The sequence below is a fragment of the Leopardus geoffroyi genome, chromosome C1 (assembly GCF_018350155.1).
Source record: "Leopardus geoffroyi isolate Oge1 chromosome C1, O.geoffroyi_Oge1_pat1.0, whole genome shotgun sequence".
Classification (NCBI taxonomy): Eukaryota; Metazoa; Chordata; class Mammalia; order Carnivora; family Felidae; genus Leopardus; species Leopardus geoffroyi.
In genome coordinates this window covers 97,944,617-97,964,370 of record NC_059328.1, presented here as the reverse complement: position 1 = coordinate 97,964,370, position 19,754 = coordinate 97,944,617, and the positions used below count along the sequence as shown (strand labels likewise).

At 38.8% G+C, this 19,754-nt stretch overlaps 1 protein-coding gene across 5 annotated transcripts in view; it reads left to right on the top strand.

Moving 5' to 3' along the window:
• DENND2C (DENN domain containing 2C) overlaps positions 1-19,754 on the top strand; it is a 91,111-nt gene that overhangs the window by 45,388 nt on the left and 25,969 nt on the right. For 4 of the 5 annotated variants that reach the window (XM_045478733.1, XM_045478730.1, XM_045478732.1 and 1 more), the window contains exons 2-7: positions 4,933-5,944; positions 6,470-6,606; positions 7,204-7,316; positions 7,956-8,126; positions 12,678-12,774; positions 17,861-17,905. In XM_045478733.1, the coding sequence (XP_045334689.1) occupies positions 5,124-5,944; positions 6,470-6,606; positions 7,204-7,316; positions 7,956-8,126; positions 12,678-12,774; positions 17,861-17,905 (1,384 nt within the window). In that variant the 5' untranslated portion in view covers positions 4,933-5,123. Of the gene's footprint in view, positions 1-1,347; positions 1,476-4,932; positions 5,945-6,469; positions 6,607-7,203; positions 7,317-7,955; positions 8,127-12,677; positions 12,775-17,860; positions 17,906-19,754 lie in introns of all 5 variants that reach the window. The other variant, XM_045478731.1, reaches the window with a different exon arrangement.

Sequence of the window (19,754 nt, the reverse complement as noted above, 5' to 3'; positions counted from 1 at the left end):
ATCTACTGAATTCCCTGGATGTTGGACAAGTCTGCTCCTCTGTAGATCATTGGAAGTTGAACATTTCCCAGACCTTTGTGAACTCTGGATATTAGTCATCTTGCAGGTCCCCTGTAGTTGTTCCTTTGCCAGTAATTTATTTCCAGCCTTGTGTACTGTTCAACCCTGTGCATTGGCAACTTAGTTTTCAAACCAAGACTCAAGAGGATCCTATGCAGATTTCTGGAGCTTTTTCTGTGTTGCTTCCTCCTTTCTGATACTCTGCCCTGAAAATTCTGTCTTCTCTAGCCCCTTCAAACTCTGATCTCTTTATCTGTAACTCAGCAAGGCTTTCATATTCTGTGCTGTTTTCTGGAAAGAACCTCCAGGGTGAAAACTGGGCCAACATAGTGCCTGCTTCATTTGTTTTTCTTCTTTCAAACATCATAGCCCTGTGTTGTCTGTTATCCAATATGTGAAAGCATTTATTTAATATATAAGTCTTATTTTATAATCCTTTATGTTGGGAAGGTGAGTCTAGTTCAGTTACTCCGTCGTGGCCAGAAGTAAGAGTCTTCCTGGTCCTTTTCATCAGTTTTCTTTCTAATTGAGGTAAAATTCACATAAAAAATATTAATCATTTAAAAGCATACCCTTTCATCAGTTTATGGGACACCTGGGTGGCTCAGTTGATTAAATGTCTGACTCTTGATTTCTGCTCAGGGCATGATCTCACTGTCATGAGATTGAGCCCCATGGAGCATGGAGCCTGCTTAGGATTCTCTCTCTCCCTGTCCCTTTGCCTCTTTCCCACTTGTGTGCATCCACACTCACACTCTCTCTCCCCTAAAATAAATAAACATTAAAATAAATAAGTAAAGGCATATCCTTTCATCAACTTTTAAACCAACTGTTAGAATGTTCCATATTCTTCCTATTTTGTCAGATACTTATATTTGATCAAATAAAATATTTTACAGGATTTAGAGCGAGACACTCTCCCATATAAGACTTGAGTTAGTAAAATAGAGCGTCAGTATTCTCTTTCCCAAAGAGTATTTCACTTACCCAAATGGATTCAAATGGGTTTCTTTTAATATGCTAGAATCAGAATCTTATATATGATAAGTTATAGTATACATTACATTTTAAAATGATAAACTACAGTTGATGTGTTTCTTGGGTGAAGTAAATATTCAGAAAAGAAAAAAAAAATAAAAACAAGGAGGCATTATTAAGGACCACCTCTTTGGGAACAAAAAAGAGAAAAAAGAGTTTGATTCGTATCCTTTATTTCAAGCATGCTGTTTTATTTTGAACTTTTAAATCGTGCCTGATTTTTCATATTTGTACTTCTGCTCACTCAAGGAACTGTTTATTCAGTTGAGATGACCATTGTGGTTATTGAGCGCTCTACCCCCTCTTTTTGTGACTCCTCCCCGACTTCAGTAATCTTTAATGGATAGAGAAGGCTGACTCATCTGACTCATTTCATGGTATGAAGAGAAAAAAAAATTTTGAAGAATTGTTGAAGCTGTCATATTCTCTCAGTCTGTGTTTTTGTTAGATCTCTTCAAGCAAACTTGAGAAAGAAATCTCTAGGGACAAATGTGTGAGTTGGCTTTAGGGAGTTTTCTGAAGATGAGACTGTGGAGAGATCTAGGACTTGAAAACTGGGCCCCCATTCAGGGCTTAGAGTGTCCGTGATAGTGGAAGTCAACGCAAGAAACTGGGGAGGTGGGTGTGGGGTATAAAGGATCACACGGAGCCACATGAAGGAGGTGCTGAGGTGCAAGGTGGCTCCGAATTTAATTAGGTTAAAGTCAGACATGAGATGCCTATAGGAAAACAGCTGAGGCAATTCTTGGCTTAGTGAGCGATTCTTATTTTTTGGATGGGACAAAAACAGAACGTGTATATAGCTTATATATAAGAACAGGGAAGCCACATTATAAAGAGTTTGATCTGTCAAAACTTGGAACTATGAAATCAGGTATAAAGACAGATTCTCTATACTATCTGTATAGGCAGCCATCTAGAATGCATTAAAACGTTTTTGTTTTTGAAATAGTTTGTCCACTTTTTGAAAGCTACAGTGTATTAATACATACATTTAGGAGCGAGTAGCATTTCTCTTTATAATTCCTCCCGGGGCGCCTGGGTGGCTCAGTTGGTTAAGCATCTGACTTCAGCTCAGGTCGTGATCTCAGGGTTTGTGGGTTCAAGCCCCACGTTGGGCTCTGTGCTGACAGCTCAGAGCCTGGAGCCTGTTTCGGATTCTGTGTCTCCCTCTCTCTCTGCCCCTCCCCTGCTCATGCTGTGTCTGTCTGTCTCTCAAAAATAAATAATAAACGTTTAAAAATATTTATAATTCCTGCTTATGTTAGGAGTGCCCCATGTTGCTCCGCTACTCCATTGCCACTGAAACACTATCAGTGCACATCATTCATATTTGTGTGTGAATCTCATAAAGTCAGCATTTGTTGCTAGCAATTTTCAAGTTAAAAATTTCTTTAGCCCTAAAAAAATTTTTTTTTGTTAGCTTTAGCAGATTTCATCTTTCTTCCCAGTTTGACCCCTTCATACATTACATACATTCCTGCGTTACATACATTCACGTATTAACAAAGGAAAAGTAAAGAAAACGTTAACAAGGATTGCTGACAACCTCTACTGGGCTCCTAGGAGAGAGAAAAATACTGTTGACCCTTGAACGACACAGGTTTGAATTGTGTGTGTTATAATTCACTTATAGGTGGATATTTTTCTATAAATACAGTACAGTACTGTAAGTATATTTTTCTTCCTTAAATTTTCTTAGAATTTTCTTCTCTCTCTGTTTATTGTAAGAATACAGTATACAATACATAGAACATACAAAATATGTATTAATCAGCTGTTTATGTTATCATTAAGGCTTCCTGCCAACTGGAGGCTGCTTTTGGGGGGGAGTCAAAAGTTAGACGCAGATTTTCAACTCTGCGGAAGCTCATCTCGACCTCCGTCAAGGATCAACTGTACTCCCATCTTGTCTATAGTGAAGAAAACCCAAGACTCAAGGACACCCTAAAACCCTTAGGAATCCTCTGTAAACATCAGAAGCAACAAAAGGATTTTCAGTTTTAGCAATGAGCAGTAACTGACTGGACCTTCAAATCATATGCGTTAGTCTTTTACTGAGAGTTCTGGGCCTGGGTGCCAGATGGTGCGGGCGGGTCACACACAGCAGGGGCTGGGAGCTGTGGTGGCAGCAGAAAAAAAAAAAAAAAAGAGAGAGAGAGAGAGAGAGAGAGTTCTGCAGCAACAGCTTTGGTATTTCAGGGTTTTGGAGTTTTTTTCTTCCCACTCACATTAGTTCAATTTCTTAAGGTTATGTAGAATTCTTCTGCATTGGATCCTCATCAAAGGTTATTTGCTGGCAAAGCTGGTTTTCCTAGAAACTTGTAGGAATGGTTTAAATGGAAGTTGATAGAAGTCCTGATGAGCAGCTGCCCTGCCTGGAAGAAATTGTGTGTGTGAACTGTCAGCTGCACTGACAGAACTGGGCCAAGATATTTTCCTGCCTGTTAATCAAGGCCCCACAGACAAAGCTCAAGGAAGGATGACCCCTGCCTCAGGAAGTTTTGAATCAGTTACTATTTATAACCAGTATAGTGTGACTTGAGATCAGGTCTTTGCTCACTTGATAAGAAAAGTTCTTTGCCACATTGTACATTTGAGGAAACATTTATGAGCCTAAATGAGTGAAGCCTGTATGTGAAAGGAAGGAGTGTGTCAGTGGCTGTAAGTATTTTTGCCAATTTGGGCCAAGGGTGTGGTGGCAGAGATGTGGAAAGTTCAGTCAGTGACGAAATAGGTTATTATATTTTAAAGCAACTAATAGTTAATGGCACATTGGATGGTCTTTAGCACTGTGCAGACAGAGCCCTGTGCTGCTAATAGTAAAGCTGACATAAGAGGATGTGAAACGAGGGCTAGTGTTGTCCCCAACATAGGACAAGGGGAGGAAATCAGGTATTCACGTGCTTCCAGACTAACCGGCTCTTCCTCTGGATGCATACATAAACCTTTTAGTTATTCGAGATGTATTTCAGTGTGTGTACACTTTTTTTAATACTCTGCTGGTCTTTGTTTCCTTAAGAGAAGGTCCCATAAAGAATTGATTTTAGGGGCGCCTGGATGGCTCAGTTGGTTGAGCATCAGACTTCAGCTCAGGTCATGATCTCGTGGTTCACGAGTTCAAACCCCACGTCGGGTTCTGTGCTGACAGCTCAGAACCTGGAGCCTGCTTCGGATTCTGTGTCTCCCTCTCTCTCTGCCCCTCCCCTGCTTGCGCTCTGTCTCTCTCCACCTCTCAAAAATAAATAAAATGTCAAAAAAATGAAAAAAAAAGAATAGATTTTACAGAGTAACATTGTATAGTACTACGTGTAATCTCTTATAAAACCTCAGTCTACCTAACTTTAGGAAATTAAATAAGGCAGAACATTAAAGCTGATAATTTGAGAAATATCACAAGTTAATATTTTCTCTGTATTATATCACCATCTTAGGAATGCCTTTATGGAGTTGAATTACTTAATGGATGACAGGCACATTTTTGCATGTGCAATGTAAATGAATTATTTAGGGATAGATAGAGGCAGTGTTTTAGGAGTTTTTAAATTAGGAAATTCTAAGGGCACCTGGGTGGCTCAGTCGGTTGGGCAGCTGACTACAGCTCAGGTCATGATCTCACGGTCTGTGAGTTCGAGCCCCGCATTGGGCTCTGTGCTGGCAGCTCAGAGCCTGGAGCCTGCTTTGGATTCTGTTTCTCCCTCTCTCTCTGCCCCTTCCCTGCTTGCTCGCTGTCTCTCTCAAAAAATAAATAAAATAAATAAACATTAAAAAAAATAAAAAATAAATTAGGAAATTCTAAAACTGTGTTAACATATTCTTGTCTCATTTTAATAGGAACATTCAAGATAAAGTTGTAGCCATTTTCCACAAGGACCAGTGATCAAAATCCTTCTTTTTAAGAAGAGACTTCCAAGTTAAACATGAAAGGAAAATACTAGAATTGCTTGGATTCTAACTGACAGGATAAAGAATACAGTATTTCACGGTTACTTATGATGGAACCTCAGTAGAATTCACACTTTGTCATGCACCCAACTGGGAACATGGATGCCGGTTTTTCTCGTTCTGCTCTTCAGACCCTGTCAAGAAGCCACTGCAAAAATATCAAAGAAAAAATTTCTCAGTGGGAAGGAAGAACGAATGGTATATCTAACCCAGAAAGGTGGCATCCAAAGGACTTTGGAGTGAGGTATAATAACTGTCATCAAGAGATTCTTGAGAAAAATCCTGTTGCTGAGGGAAAGAGCAAAAAGTTGGATGCAACCAGCTCTCAAAATGTCGGTCTAGGTATCAATGCAGATGCCAAAAGCCAGGACCAAACTGAGGGTGAAAGTGAGAAACATGAAGATGATCGTACACACCCATTTAGAAATGAATCAGAATCCAGTTGGGTATGTTCTCAGGTCAAACAGATTGAAAGCTGGAAAGACGTTTTGGATGCAGAGACTTCCTTACCTCCAGGAAATTTCTATACCTCACAGATACTGTGGAAGAAAATAGAGGCACTTCCCCCAGATAAAGTCTTCAATTTGGCTTTAGAACATTGTGACTCTTCAGAAAAAGAACTGAATTTCCAAGTTCCGGATAGTTCATATGGAATAACCAAGAGCTTAGAAAATATTTACTCTGAACCCGAGGGACAGGAATGTGGACCTTCTATAAATCCTTTGCCCAAACCTCGTAGGACGTTCAGATATTTATCTGAGTCTGGTGTTGTGCCATGTAAAGAAAGAAACTGTGACAGAAAATACTGTGAAAATAATTCTTGTGCAGAGTCTCCTTTGGCCTCTTCTCAGGAACCCGAACCAAAGAAATATGGCAGACAAATCAGAGGGAGATCTAAAAGGTATGTTTTTATTTGCTAGGTGATGATTTCTAAGCATTGTCCTTACGGAACTACTTCCCTGCATGGGTTAGAGGCCTAGGTTGATTCTCCAGATGTTGATTAACCCGAGGGGAAAGTACCTACAAAAGGAAATAGAAGTATAGGTAATATGTAAGACAGTGTACGGACCCAAGAGCATCAGAAAGACTTGAGTTTTATATTTTTAAGAATGTGTAGGGGCGTAAGTACATTCTTCTGCTTCATTTAGGGCATGCTGGCTTTGGCTTCACTTTTCACTAGTGGGTTAACTTAATAAAGGTACACGATAAAGAACACGAATGTAATTAGCCAAAAGCCTCCAATTTTCTCATGGTGCATGCCTATAGGGTACCAGTCTAGTTTATTATTCTCAAGTATCTCAAGTATAAAGCACCTTTGTAATTTTGCACGCAAGTCCTTTACTTATAGATGTCTCACTATCATACCAATTTAAAGAATACTAGAGTTTTAAAACATATAACTTTAAAACATATCTCCTTTCTTAAGGAAATCCTTTGAATTTGAGGATATTCAGCACTTTCGAAATCGGAACTCACAGAAGATTCATGAAGAACTTGGGAGAAATTCTGGCTCAGCACTTTATTATACACAGTCTGAGGACAATATCTATGAGGATATCATATGTATGTGTCCACAAACTTTGCAATTAAATTTAATGAGTATGTATTTGGTGGTGGAGCAAGATCTTAACTATAGGATGGTATTTTGTTTTATAACCAAGCATATCTTGCTGGGGAGAGGGCCAGGGCAGTGGGGAGAGAGAGAGAGAGAAAGAATCTTAAGCAGTCCTCACGCCCAGTGCAAAGCCCGACACAGGGCTCAACCCCACGATCCTGGGATCATGACCTGAGCTGAAATCAAGAGTCAGACACTCAACCAACCAAGCTACCCAGGTGCCCCTAGATATTCTTTTTAATACGGTAACTTTAGTCATATAAATTCTTTTGTTCTTGAATGGTTTTTACAGTTAGTTTAGTGGACTGCTCAGTTCAGAAGTAGATGTTTAGGTATAGTATTTTGAGAATGCTTTTAGCTCGGTTAGATGCCTGAGTGGTCTATAAACTTGAAGTGCCATTGATTTTGAGACCTACATCCCTATAGCAATATAGAATACGAAGCTAAACATATTCAGTCAGTTCTTTATTTCTTTTCCTAGCTGTAGTCACTTTGTTTCCATTTAACTATGTTTCTCTAAACTTTTTTTCCCATTATTTTTTAAGATCCCTCCAAAGAAAATCCATATGAAGATATTCCAATACAGCCTTTGCCCATGTGGAGATCCCCTTCGGCCTGGAAACTACCGCCCCCTAAAAGTGCTTTCAGAGCACCAAAGGTATGACCAAGGAATTAGTGTAAGAAAACATTAAATATAATTAATATAAGAAAACATAAGAATCTTGTTTATGATCTCCACAAAAAGATTAAAATGGTTTAACTAGGGCCAAGATGAAGAGGTTCTGAAACATGGGTTTTGTTGGTAGTGGTGGGTTTTTTGTTCTTTGTTGGGGGGTTTTGGGCAGCACACAGCTTTTTGTGTGCTTTGGTTCCGGGGGAGTTTTTTTGTTCATTTACTAGCAGTTCAGAAAAATTAGAATATGAACACCTTTAAACAAGCTATGAACTTTTCGTTCCACTGTAGTTAACCACGGCTCCCCCTTAGTCTCACGACAGTCTGTGGCCTAAATTACCTGTCTCATCCCTGAAGGCATTTGTCACCCCTGCAGGCAAAGGCTGCCTGAGTTAATGAGGACTCTGAGCGGTTGTTTTCTGGAAATTTGATTACCTTGTAGTAGAACTTGGGATTAGAAGCCTGAGGAATGTCTTTACAAATGGTCAAAAAAGGAATTATGGTATCCTCAATTGAGATGACTTTAAAGACAAGATAAATCTTTTTCTGAAATAACTTGGCCTTGAGAACATAGGCATTACCTAGATGATCTTACCCTTACTGGTACATCTTCTCCTGTTTTAGCTTCCTCCCAAACCTCAGTTCCTGCACCGGAAGACTATGGAACTGAAGACCTCCCAAGCTTTTTTACGGTCAAAGCTCACAAAGGATACCACTTTGCCTGTCACTTTAACGGAATGGAAGCTTTTCCGAGCTGGAGAAGTTGCAAACAGGAAAAGGAAAAATCTTCCAAGGGTAGGGACTCCAGTACTTTAATTCTTTGACCCTTACTTCATTTCCATAAATGAGAATAAATAAACTTTAGACTGGAACGAATCCTAGGTTAGAACTGATCTATTGGGATGAGAAGATTTGGAAAGCGGCCTTAAATTTTAGGTTTTTGCTCATGAAAGAAAAATGTGTGAGTGGCTTTTGCCAGGGTTTCTCTATGGATTTGGAAAATTGATTTTAGATGGAGGGTTCACTTCATTTATCTTAGCTCTCATTAAAATCAGCTGCCTGTGTCAAGGAAGCACTAGAATCTCCTATAAGAGGACATTCTACGATGCTGGCTTCAGTGTGGTTATTCTCACTCATATATATAATTGCTGAAGGGAACCGTTTTGTGCCTGAGTTTACAGATTTTCAGTAATAACAAAATATGTACCTTTAATTTGGGGCAAAAATTTCCATTCAGCGAGAAGAGAAAGGAAATTTGACTCTTGGGAATAGAAATTATTAGCGATTACATTAAATAACTGATATCTCTCTCAAGGGGGAAAAGGCAATAAATCTAAATTATGTTGACTATTAGAACCAAATATTAGCTATTAGAACCAAAATGAAGAAACTGGGATTATTTGTAGATAGATACGTGTTTCTTAAGACAGATATATTTTTTTTTAAGGAGGGACACTTCAGAAACTGCATGACAACATTTTTAAATGTTTATGTTACTTGGTTCTTCTGTAATTCAGAATGTTTTCAGGGTAACTATGTAGAAATGAAAAAAAAGAGCAGATCATTTAAATGTCTTCCTTAATCCCATCTGAATTAGCAATATGTATCCATTTAGCACACAATTTTTGCACCTGATTTTAACATTAAACAAAAGTCACAGCTGTTTCTTGGTTTAGTAACTGCTGATTGGTTCCTTGGGAAATATTCTGTTCCACAATACTTTAATTCTTCTGATCTATTTCCTGCCCCTCCCTCCTTAATATGTGAAGAGTTAAAGACACACAGTTTTAAAAAAGCACTAAACAGATCTCTGTCAGTGAAACCAAAAATCCTCAGCTGTTTAATCTCCTGTGTATGGTGAAGAATATGTAAAATCAGATGTTTAAAGAGTTGCTGGGCATTCTACAGTAGTCCTCTGATATATCAGGCTGGCACGACAAAGCAGCCTCCCACATGCCCGGAGACAACAGAGCATGTGTTCACAGGGGTGAGAATACAAACACAGAAGGAACTGCATTTAAGATATTGTCCTTGGAATGACATTAACAAAATATTTGGGAATAATAGATTGTAGATTTTAATGAGATTGAAGGAAATTTGCAGTTCTTTTAATTTCGTGCCTCAGTATTTTAGGTAATGTGGATCCCCCAAGTACTCAAAGCTTATTCTCTTTCTGATTATGGGTGATATTATCCAACTTTCCTTTTCTAATTTTTCCCCAGTGGTCTTTTTGAGAAGTGAGGTGGGAAAATATGACCATGAACTCTTACTCTTGACAGTCAGGCAGGAACAAGCTGTTAGCATTTCTACTGCGACCCTCCTTGGATTAAATCCTATTAGGATGTTCTACTTGCAAATCAGATTTTGACTTCTCAGTATCTTCAGCAACAACATTCCATCAGGAAAGCAGTTTTCATTTACTTCCCCTTTGATGACCAGAGCTATCCCTGGAAAGGAAACTGGTTTCATAGTTTGAAAATCACTGATCTAGTCCATATGCCTGTTCCCCACCCTTCCTCTCTTTCCCTCCTGTGAAAGCCTTTGTGGGATTGTTTGCTACAATAGATTTCCTAATGTCTCATATTGTCGCGTCAAGTGTGTATAGCAATATGGTTTCTACCATTCCTTAGGAAGAATATTCTACAACATTTCCTACAACCGCAAGGTAACTCTTCCTAACTCATAACCAAAATTTCAATTTCGTTACTTTATCTCATAGTTTTAGAACAGATAGTTCCTTTCCTTTATAATATTTGAGTCTACTTTTGAGTATAATTTTCAGATGCTCATTAATAATTATACTATTTTTGTTCATTATGTCCCCAAAATACATGTTTACTTTCATATGTCTTTCCTTATAGCCCCTAACAATACCTTTTTATGTTGGATTCTCTTGTTTTTTTACAATGATAATATTTAAGAACACTGGTAATTTTTCACTTGAATGGCAGCTACAAAAATCTTTAAAAGAACAAACGCATCCAAAATGTGGGAATAATCTGCATATTGGAAGCACATGTTTCTCACATGTTATTTTTCTTGTGCTGGACTGATTCACTGCCTATGGATTGCCAGGACTGCTGGAGAAACAAGGACAAAAGAGAAAACAAGAACATTCTTCTCAAACTTTGTTGGCTCTTATGTTCCTAACAGTTGTAATTTGAGGCATTAAATATATTAAATCAGGATTAATAATTAAGAAAAAGCTTGGAATTTTAAGAAGAAAGAGAAATAAACATGGAAAACTAATGAATTCCTCTTTTTTATTTTTTTAAGTTTGTTTATTTAACCAATCTCTTCACCCAATGTGGGGCTCAAATTCACAACCCCAAGATAAAGAGCCGCATGCTCTGACTGAGCCAGCCAGGCCTCCCAATTCCTCCTTTCAAAAGTGGCTGTTCACTGGGGTGCCTGGGTGGCTCAGTCTTAGGCTAAGTGTCTGACTTCGACTCAGGTCCATGACCTCACGGTTTGTGAGTTCAAGCCCTGCATTGGGCTCTGTGCTAGCCTGGAACCTGCTTCAGATTCTGTCTCCCTCTCTCTCTGCCCTTCCCCCACTCATGTTCTGTCTCTCAAAAATAAATAAAAACATAAAAATTTTTTTAAAAAGTTGCTGTTCATCAGCTTGATTTTTTCCTCTTTTTTAAAACAATTAAAAAAATTTTTTTTAATCTTTATTTATTTTTTAGAGAGAGAGACACAGAGTGCAAGCGGGGGAGGAACAGAGAGAGAGGGAGACACAGAATCCGAAGCAGGCTCCAGGCTCTGAGCTGTCAGCACAGAGCCCAATGCGGGGCTCGAACTCACAAACCATGAGATCATGACCTGAGCCGAAGTTGGACACCCAAACAACTGAGCCACCCAGGCGCCCCTGAAATATTTTTTTACTTGAGTATTGTTGACACATATTTCCTCCTTTTAAAAAGTTTTTTATTTTAGAGAGAGAGAGATAGCACGCATGCACAAGTTGGGGAGAGGGGCAGAAGGAGAGAAAGAATCCAACTCAATCCCAGGCCCTGGGATCATGACCTGAGCCAAAATCAAGAGTCAGACACTCAACTGACTGAGCCACCCAGGAACCCCATCTTTCCTTTTTGAACCCTACTCTGTGTATGTGTGTCTGTGTTTGCCGGTGTCTATCTGTCTCTTTCACACACACCTCCCAGCAGCAAAGAAAAAAATTCTGAGTAATGTTTTTTAAATGGAACCTGGTTTTCATCCTAAAGCACATTTGAGAGCCTATTTTTATGACATTTCTAAAATAAATTGTAATATTAGTGCTCCCAGTAGCAAAGAGAGTATTTGCTTTAACAAAAACTTTGTCAGCTTGATTATCTTTTTGTGAAGAATTCCTGGGAACAGAAATAACTGAGCCTTACCCCACCTTCCAAGTGGAAGGAGTATTCTGCTTCCTACTCTGGGGGATAGGAAAGGCTTGGTCAACAAATAGAGTGCATGGGACACCTGGGTGGCTCAGTTGGTTAAGCGTCCAACTTTGGCTCCGATCATGATCTCACAGTTTCTGGGTTTCAGCCCCGCATTGGGCTCTGTGCTGACAGCTCAGAGCCTGGAGCCTGCTTCAGATTCTATGTCTCCGCCTCTCTCTGCCCCTCCTGTGCTCATGCTCTGTCTCTCTCTGTCTCTCAATAATAAATAAGCATTTAAACAATTAAAATAAATAAATCAATGAATTTTAAAAAAACAGAGTGCAATAGGCAGGTTTCTTGCATGTTGTGATGTGGAGTGACAAGGAATCTCTCTAAGAGCCTGTGCTGGGTCCTTCTGGAAAGAAGATAGCCTTTCCTCCTTCTCTACCCATGTTATGTGGATTTTCTATTAGAACAACATATCATATTACTAAAGATCAGTGTAGATTCAAAATTGAAAAAATGTCAAGGTTTTTACTTTTAAAAGGATCTTTCTCTGAGTGAAAATCATTAGTAAATTAATATGAAAACTTGGTGTTGAATCTTTAAAAAAAAAAAGGGTGGTACCTGGCTGGTTCCGTCAGTGGAGCATTGACTCTTGATCTTGAGGTTGTAAGCTCAAGCCCCACGTTGGGCATAGAGATTACTTAAAAATAAAATTTTTTATTATTTAAAAAAAACTTTTTAATGTTTATTTATTTTTGAGAGAGAGGGAGAGTGCGTGAGCATGGGAGGGGCAGAGAGAGAGGGAAGCAGAGGATTCGAGGCAGGCTCCGTGCTGTCTGCACTGAGCCTGATGTGGGGCTTGAACTCACAAACTGAAAGATCAAGACCTGAGCCAAACTGGGACGTTTAACCAAATGAGCCACCCAAGTGTCTGGTGTTAGTTTTAACTTGTGCTTTGTTGGTCTTTTTTCAGCTCGTATTGAAAATTGCTGATGTATTTGAGTCTAAGAGAGGGAAAAAGAGGGTAAAGTTACACCCATACACTGGAAAAGACGTACCTCCCTCAAAAGGTAAGAATTGTTGCAGCTGTCCAGAGCTACCAGCATTTGAGGGGAGAGTCATATAACTTAACATTTATGTAAATTATAATTCTGGGTTTACTTTTCTATCCCACTTAAATATAACTTCTTTAAGATAAGGGATTATTTCTTATTCTTCCTCAAATCCCTGCCAATGAGACTAATTTTCATAGGCAGATTGCGTTATTTTATAATCCGACTGATTTGTAGTCTCTTTCAGTATAGACTGTTTCAGTTAGACTCTCAGTAGAACCGAGAATATTAGGTATATAGAGACCACAGGTATGTGGCACAGAACTGGTAGTCATCTACTAAGTTCAGTAGTAGTTTCATCCTTCAGATGCCTAGATAAAACCTACATTGTCTTTTTTTAAAAAAAAATTAATGTTTTTTTTTATTTTTGAGAGAGACAGAGTGAGCAGGGAAAGGGCAGAGAGAGAGGGAGATAAAGAATCCCAAGCAGGCTCCAGGCTCTGAGCTGTCAGCACAGAGCCTGACTCGGGGCTCGGACTCACGAGTGGTGAGATCATGACCTGAGCTGCAGTTGGACATTTAACCAACCGAGCCACCCAGGAGACCTAAACCTTACATTGTCTTAATTAAGAAACTCTGAACATCCATAGTGAATTATGAGAATTTTCTTAGCCTCATGCAAGATTCTTAACTTGGTTTTCTGACAAAGAACATGCAGAATTTAGCAGTTTTTGTCAAGCGAGAAACAACAGCCAAGTCATAACCAGAGAAGAATGTTTCCTATTTTTGCCGACGTCCAAAGACAGAAATTTCTTAATTTCCCTTGAAAATCTGTTCTGCATTCCAACAATTACTATCTGAAAATAAAATCCTCCCTGCTCCAATTTGAGCCTCTTTCTTCTTACTCTAAAATCAACTAGTCACCATTTTAGATACAAGTTTCCATATTTTCAAAAGCAGTGATCAAAACGTGTTCTAATCTTCTCTGCCGCAGAAGAAATCATTTTGGTTATTGCTGCTAATAGGAACCACTTACTGAATGAAGTAATAGATTTTCTACATACTTTATCTCATGTGTAACATATGACAACACTAGGACGCAGGGACTGTCCTTATTTTACAGAAGAAGAAGCTGAGCCAGTGGAGGAAGTGTCGGTTTGCAGAAAGGAGCATGGTACCATGAAGTCCTACCCTTTTCTGTCACCAACAGTTACTCGCCATTTTTCTCATAAATCTTGATTTTTAGCAGTTTAATGATTTCTCCGTGTGTTTTTTTTTTTTTTTTTATCCTCAACAAGGATATTGTCAACGGCTTTTTATGTGTATATTTCAGAACTAGGTACAGAAGATGAAAACTGGTGCCAGCTATTATTCTGGACCCTTTTAGACTCATTATCATTAATCTTCTAAATTAATCTTCTAAATGTCTTCTAATTAATCTTCTAAATGTCTTTGTGGCAGACATTATTGTCAACTGTTTCTAGATAAGGAAATAAATTGTAAATTGCAAATTATGTAAGATTTCAATACACTGGGGCCAGGACAAATTCTTATGAAACATTACCATTTTCCTAAATTAATAGCAGTCTACTGGCAGCTGCATTCTCGATGCTTATGCTGCACTAAGTAGGTTCTTACTGATCTCTTACTTTATTTGTATGTCTTATGCCTTATGGATTAGGAACATTTCAGTAAATTTGGCTCTAAGATAAGTTTTGAAAAGCCAAGTCTTTTTTTCTCTGTATCGTTATTGAAAAAAACCAGACAGAATGAATTGCGAACTTACAACAATCCCTAAATTGTAACTCTTCCCCACAAGTGTGTTTTTCCTTCGCAAGGCTCAAACAAAATGTGCATTTACCCAGCCTCTGTAACCAACTCCTCCTGTGGGCCTGAGGAAGTTGTCTCATGCCTGAGGATCTCTTGGCTCCACAGTTACATTTTCAGATTTTGTTTTCCTCCTTAAGCTTTTGTCTGTAGATCAACAATGACTGGTAGAACCAGATAATTGTATTTACCTACTCTGTCAGTACATGCTAGGTTTTACTGAATCTGTTCCAACCTAAACATTTCTTAACTTTTAGTTATCAGTTGTTACAAAATGATTTATTGCCCTTCTTCAGTTCTGTCATTATAATTTTGTGTGTTGAAGTCACGTGTAAAAAACGGACAAACTATTTCTTTTTTGATCCCTATAGATTCTAAATAGATTTTCCTATTGGCTTGTAAGCAAGCCCCTTAACCATCATTCAGTTTCTTGGAACACGGATCATCAAAACCTACAGATGTGAATAGAGGAAAGCCACCTAAATGAGCTTTTGTAGGGTCTCTTCCTTCCTTTCCCCTTTCATTTCTTTCTTTCCAGACACTTGATAGGCCCCTAAGAAGTGCCTGATGCCAAGGACACAAACAGGACTCAGGAGCTCACGGTGTTTGTTCCTTCATGCTGAGTAATACGTCATAGCTCCAGTGTGCTTTGTATCATGGTGGTTAATTTGAAGTTTAAAGCCTATAAGATGGTAGCTACACTTGCAGTGAGCACAGCATAATGTATGCACTTGTCAAATAGCTATATTGCACACCTGAAATGTATACAAGAGCATGTGACTATTGGCCATGAGTTCAAGCCCCACATTGAGCATGGAGCCTACTATAAATAAATTAATTTTTAAAAATATTTTAAGTTTATTTATTTATTTTCAGAGAGAGAGAGCACAGGCATGTGAGTGGGGGAGGGGCAGAGAGATAGAGGGAGAGAGGATTCCAAGCAGGTTCTGCACTGACAGCGCCTGATCATGACCCAAGCCAAGATCGAAAGTCGGACACTCAACCAACTGAGCCACCCAGGTGCCCCTAAAAAAGTTTTTTTTTAGTAAAAAAAAAAAAAGGGGGGGCGCTTGATAGGCTCAATCAGTAGAGCATGCAACTCTTGATCTCAGGGTGGTGAGTTCAAGCCCCATGTTTGGGTATGGAGCCTACTTAAAAAAAAATTCAAACCCCCCAAACCTATACAGTACACAGTATTTAAATAGGTACTTTTTCTGTTACATGTCTTATGAGGAAGCAACATTTTTTAGCATTCTCTTATTCCTTATCATAAAATTTAAATGAGCACAGCAAATATTAAAATAATGTAGAATGAGAAAAAAATGAAAACCCAAGGTTTCCCAAACCTCGTACTACTCCCAGAAAATTTTATGCACATGCAAATAGTTTTTCTACCCAAATAGTTTTTTTTAAAGAGGAGTGAATAATTCAATTGTGTTGTTTATTTTTTAAATGTTTATTTAATTTTGAGAGAAAGAGAGAGTGCTCGTGGGGGAGGGAGTCACAGAATCCGAAGCAGGCTCCTGGATCCAAGCTGTCAGCACAGAGCCCAGCGCGGGGCTCAAACCCACAAACTGCGAGGTCATGATCTGAGCCAAAGTCGGACACTCAACTGACTGAGCCACCCAGGCGCCCCTACCCAAATAGTTTTTTATACCATTCAGACTTTGTATATCTTGCTTTAAATAAAAAAAAATTAATTAATATATTTCAGAGCTCTTTTAGTATCAACACATAATAGACATTTTGGTTGTTTCACACTTTATTTAACCTATGGATATTGAAGTTCTATGTGTATATATATTTTTTTGCCCTGCAAACAATGCTGCATTATATATCTTTTTGTATATAACTTTGTATATTGGTAAGAATACAGCTATAGAATCAGTACCTAGCATTGGACTTAACCAAAAAATATGTACATGTAAAATTTTTATGACTTCTGCCAAATTGCCCCACAGATTATAATAACTGCTTATATTTCTACGGAAAGCATTTGAAAATGACTTTTTCGCATAATCTTTACTAATACTGTGTTTTATTAAAGCTTTTTATTTTTTCCCATGGCACGGTTGAATATTGTAGCTTACTTATTATTTTAATTTACATTTCTTTAATTTTAAATTTGGACAGTTGTCATGCTTATAGAAAGTTATAAATCTTTTTGTATAGATTGCCTATTCCTACCCTTTATTCCTTTTTCTGTTGTGCTATAATTTTTCTAATTCATTTGTAACAGCTATTTGAATATGAAGAAATTTATCCTTGTGTCTGCAATGTGTATTACAGTTATTTTCCCAGTTTATCATTCACGTTTTGAATTTAGTAATTTTTATTAGGGAGAAATTTCCATTTTTATATCATCAAGCTTATATATTTTTCATTTATGACTCCTAGCCTTGTTTTTCTTGCTACAGAAAGTCCTATTTGTGTGCTTAGCATCACACACCCCTTAGTAACCTCTGGAAGTGTCTGGAAAGAAAGAAAAGGGAAAGGAAAGCAGGTTACAGAAAGATTTTTCCCTGGCTGTGCACTTTTAAATTTTGCTTTAACTTTTCAGACTTAATCTAGAAATTTTTCATTCACTTGTTCAGAAAGCTCTGATAAGTGTGTGTGTATGTGTATGTGTGTAAATTGGCCATGTGTCTAGCACTGTGGTGCAAAATACCCCCTTGTAAAAGCATAGCTTCTTATAACCAAGGTACTTAAAATCTGGGGAAAATAAGAGCAGTTCAAAGCAGACTGAGCACTGTAAGAATTCGGAGTAAAGGAATGCTGAATTTGGCCTAGAAGTAGCTTAGAAGCACCATAAAGTAGCTCAGATGTTTCTCCGTAAATTTGTGTGGTTATCCCTCTGAGCCCCACATGTTCCTTTTACTCTGAATTCATGGTTAGTTCTGTGTTGAGGTTTTTATTTAGCCAGGTTGGTGTCTACCTTTGATATCTTGTTTGGGAATATAAGGACAAGGACATGAATGTAGCAATAGAATCTATTCTGAACCAGACTTCTTAGAATCAGGGATGAGCTTGGAGCTGAGGAGGGAGGTGGGGTGTGGGAAGGAGCTAGAGTAGATTAGTTGCCCCTCTGGTCGTGAGCGGCTGTTTTCTTTTGTGACTGCCCTACCCTGTTGTAACCAGGTGGTCTGGAGAACGGCTCAGCGTCCTCATTACCCCTGACTCCAGGGCTCCCGGCCCATGGAGACTTTTACACTGTTCTCATCCCCATGGACTCCCTACTGTCGGACAAGACAAATAGAAACTCTTTCTCTCTTTTCAGGTGAAACCAGTGGGAACGAAAGTGATGCGGAGTATCTGCCAAAGAGTGAGTGAGTCAGTGGGGCTGCTCCCTTTCTCGTGATGATCATGGTCATGGGTGGAGTAGCACCTGCCTTTGGGATTGAGCATGTTTTTCCCACATTCAGCTTTATTTAGTGGGTGATATTTTTATGATAAGACCTGCTGAAACTTGGGGGGCTAAGCAGTACACTGTTAGATGTTCGACAGCGTTAAAAACCTCCCGTGGTGGAATGAGGCAAACAGTACGGCTCTTAAGATGGAGTGTTCTTAGGGGAGCAGCGAAACTGCATGTTCAGACATAGATGCAGGAGTTTCCCAGCAGCCAAAACAGAGTATGTGAATCATCCTCTGAGACAAATACATACCATTAAATATCTAATTTTTCATAATCACTCAAGTGTACTTATTTAAGTAACTTTGACATCTCTGATACTGAGATAGGAAATATCGATCTATCTCTCATTTACAGACATTTACTTATATTACAAATTATTGTGCCGTTTGCTTTCTGCTAGCACATAGAATCTGCCATACATTTTTTGACTGTATGTGTTCAGACATATCATGGTCTCTGTACCCTTCACGTAATGGATTTTCATAGCAAATTATATAGTTCCTGTTTCACTGACTGACATATTGAGGCATGGAGACAGTCAGAGACATGAATTGTCAAAGCTGAGTGTAGGGCAGTTCCGAGTCTGATACTCGGGTCTTATGATTAATAGTCATGTGCTCTCTCCATTGGCCTGATTGCTTCAGGTGTTTGATTCTGTAGCCTTACTAAGGTGAAACTTAAGTCATTATCAGGTTCAGCCTGGATGTGTAAGGATGAGAGAGCTAACGCCGTTGCTGCTGAGAAACAGGACGTAAAATTTTCTTGATTTGAACTGAGCTTTGCCTAGAGCACTAAATGTACTGGATAATTTGGGGGAGCCATTTCGAGATGAATTTTGAAGTGTTCTTAATATTTGATCCGTGGTGTAACTTCTTTGGGGGCAGAATGTGTCACATCTCAAAAGAGAAGCAAACAATTAGTCAGAGGCTGCGTCTTTCGATCGTGGCTCAGAATAACACATCATCAACTCTCTGGGCCACTTAGACTATTTCTTCTGCAAGTTCTGCATTTCCTCTACAGGAGACTACCCCAAATTGTCCACAGTTTGGAGATAAATGAGAATAAAGGATAAATGCTACCCAGTTTTGAGTGGAATTTCTCATATTTAAGTAGTATGCTTCCATAATTTCATTCTTTTGAGAAATAGTCTATTAATAGGTGTCTTCTTTTGGTTCATTTTTCCCCCCTTGGATTTAACACCATATATTGATGTAAGCATGTGTCCGTTGTCAGTAATATATGCCAAGGAGAGAAGGGTAAAAGGCAGTTTCTTTAATGTGAGGATATTTATTTTAATTTTATCAAACTCATCCTTTTGTGTCCTCTGTAGGACTCTGTTCTTTTATCAGATCTTCCCCCCAGCGTGTACACACACACACACACACACACACACACACACACACGTGATTTCATGGTCCCAATGATGAGGGAAATAAAGGCAAGAGAAATGCAGCTTAAAGTAAATTTCCTTACAGCCTGCAGCCCACTGATAGACACCTGAAACATGCAGAGCGTGTTTCCTTCCTCAAGGAATTCATGGCTGCCTTCCTGCCTTAATGTTTATGTTTTATTAAAAACTAAAAGTAGAGGCACCTGGGTGGTTCAGTTGGTTAAGCGTCTGACTCTTGATTTTGGCTGAGGTCATGATCTCACAGTTTGTGAGTTCGAGCCGCACATGGGGCTTCGGGCTGGCAGTGTGGAGCCTGCTTGGGATTCTCTCTCTCCCTCTCTCTCTCTGCTCCCCTTCCCTCAAAATTAA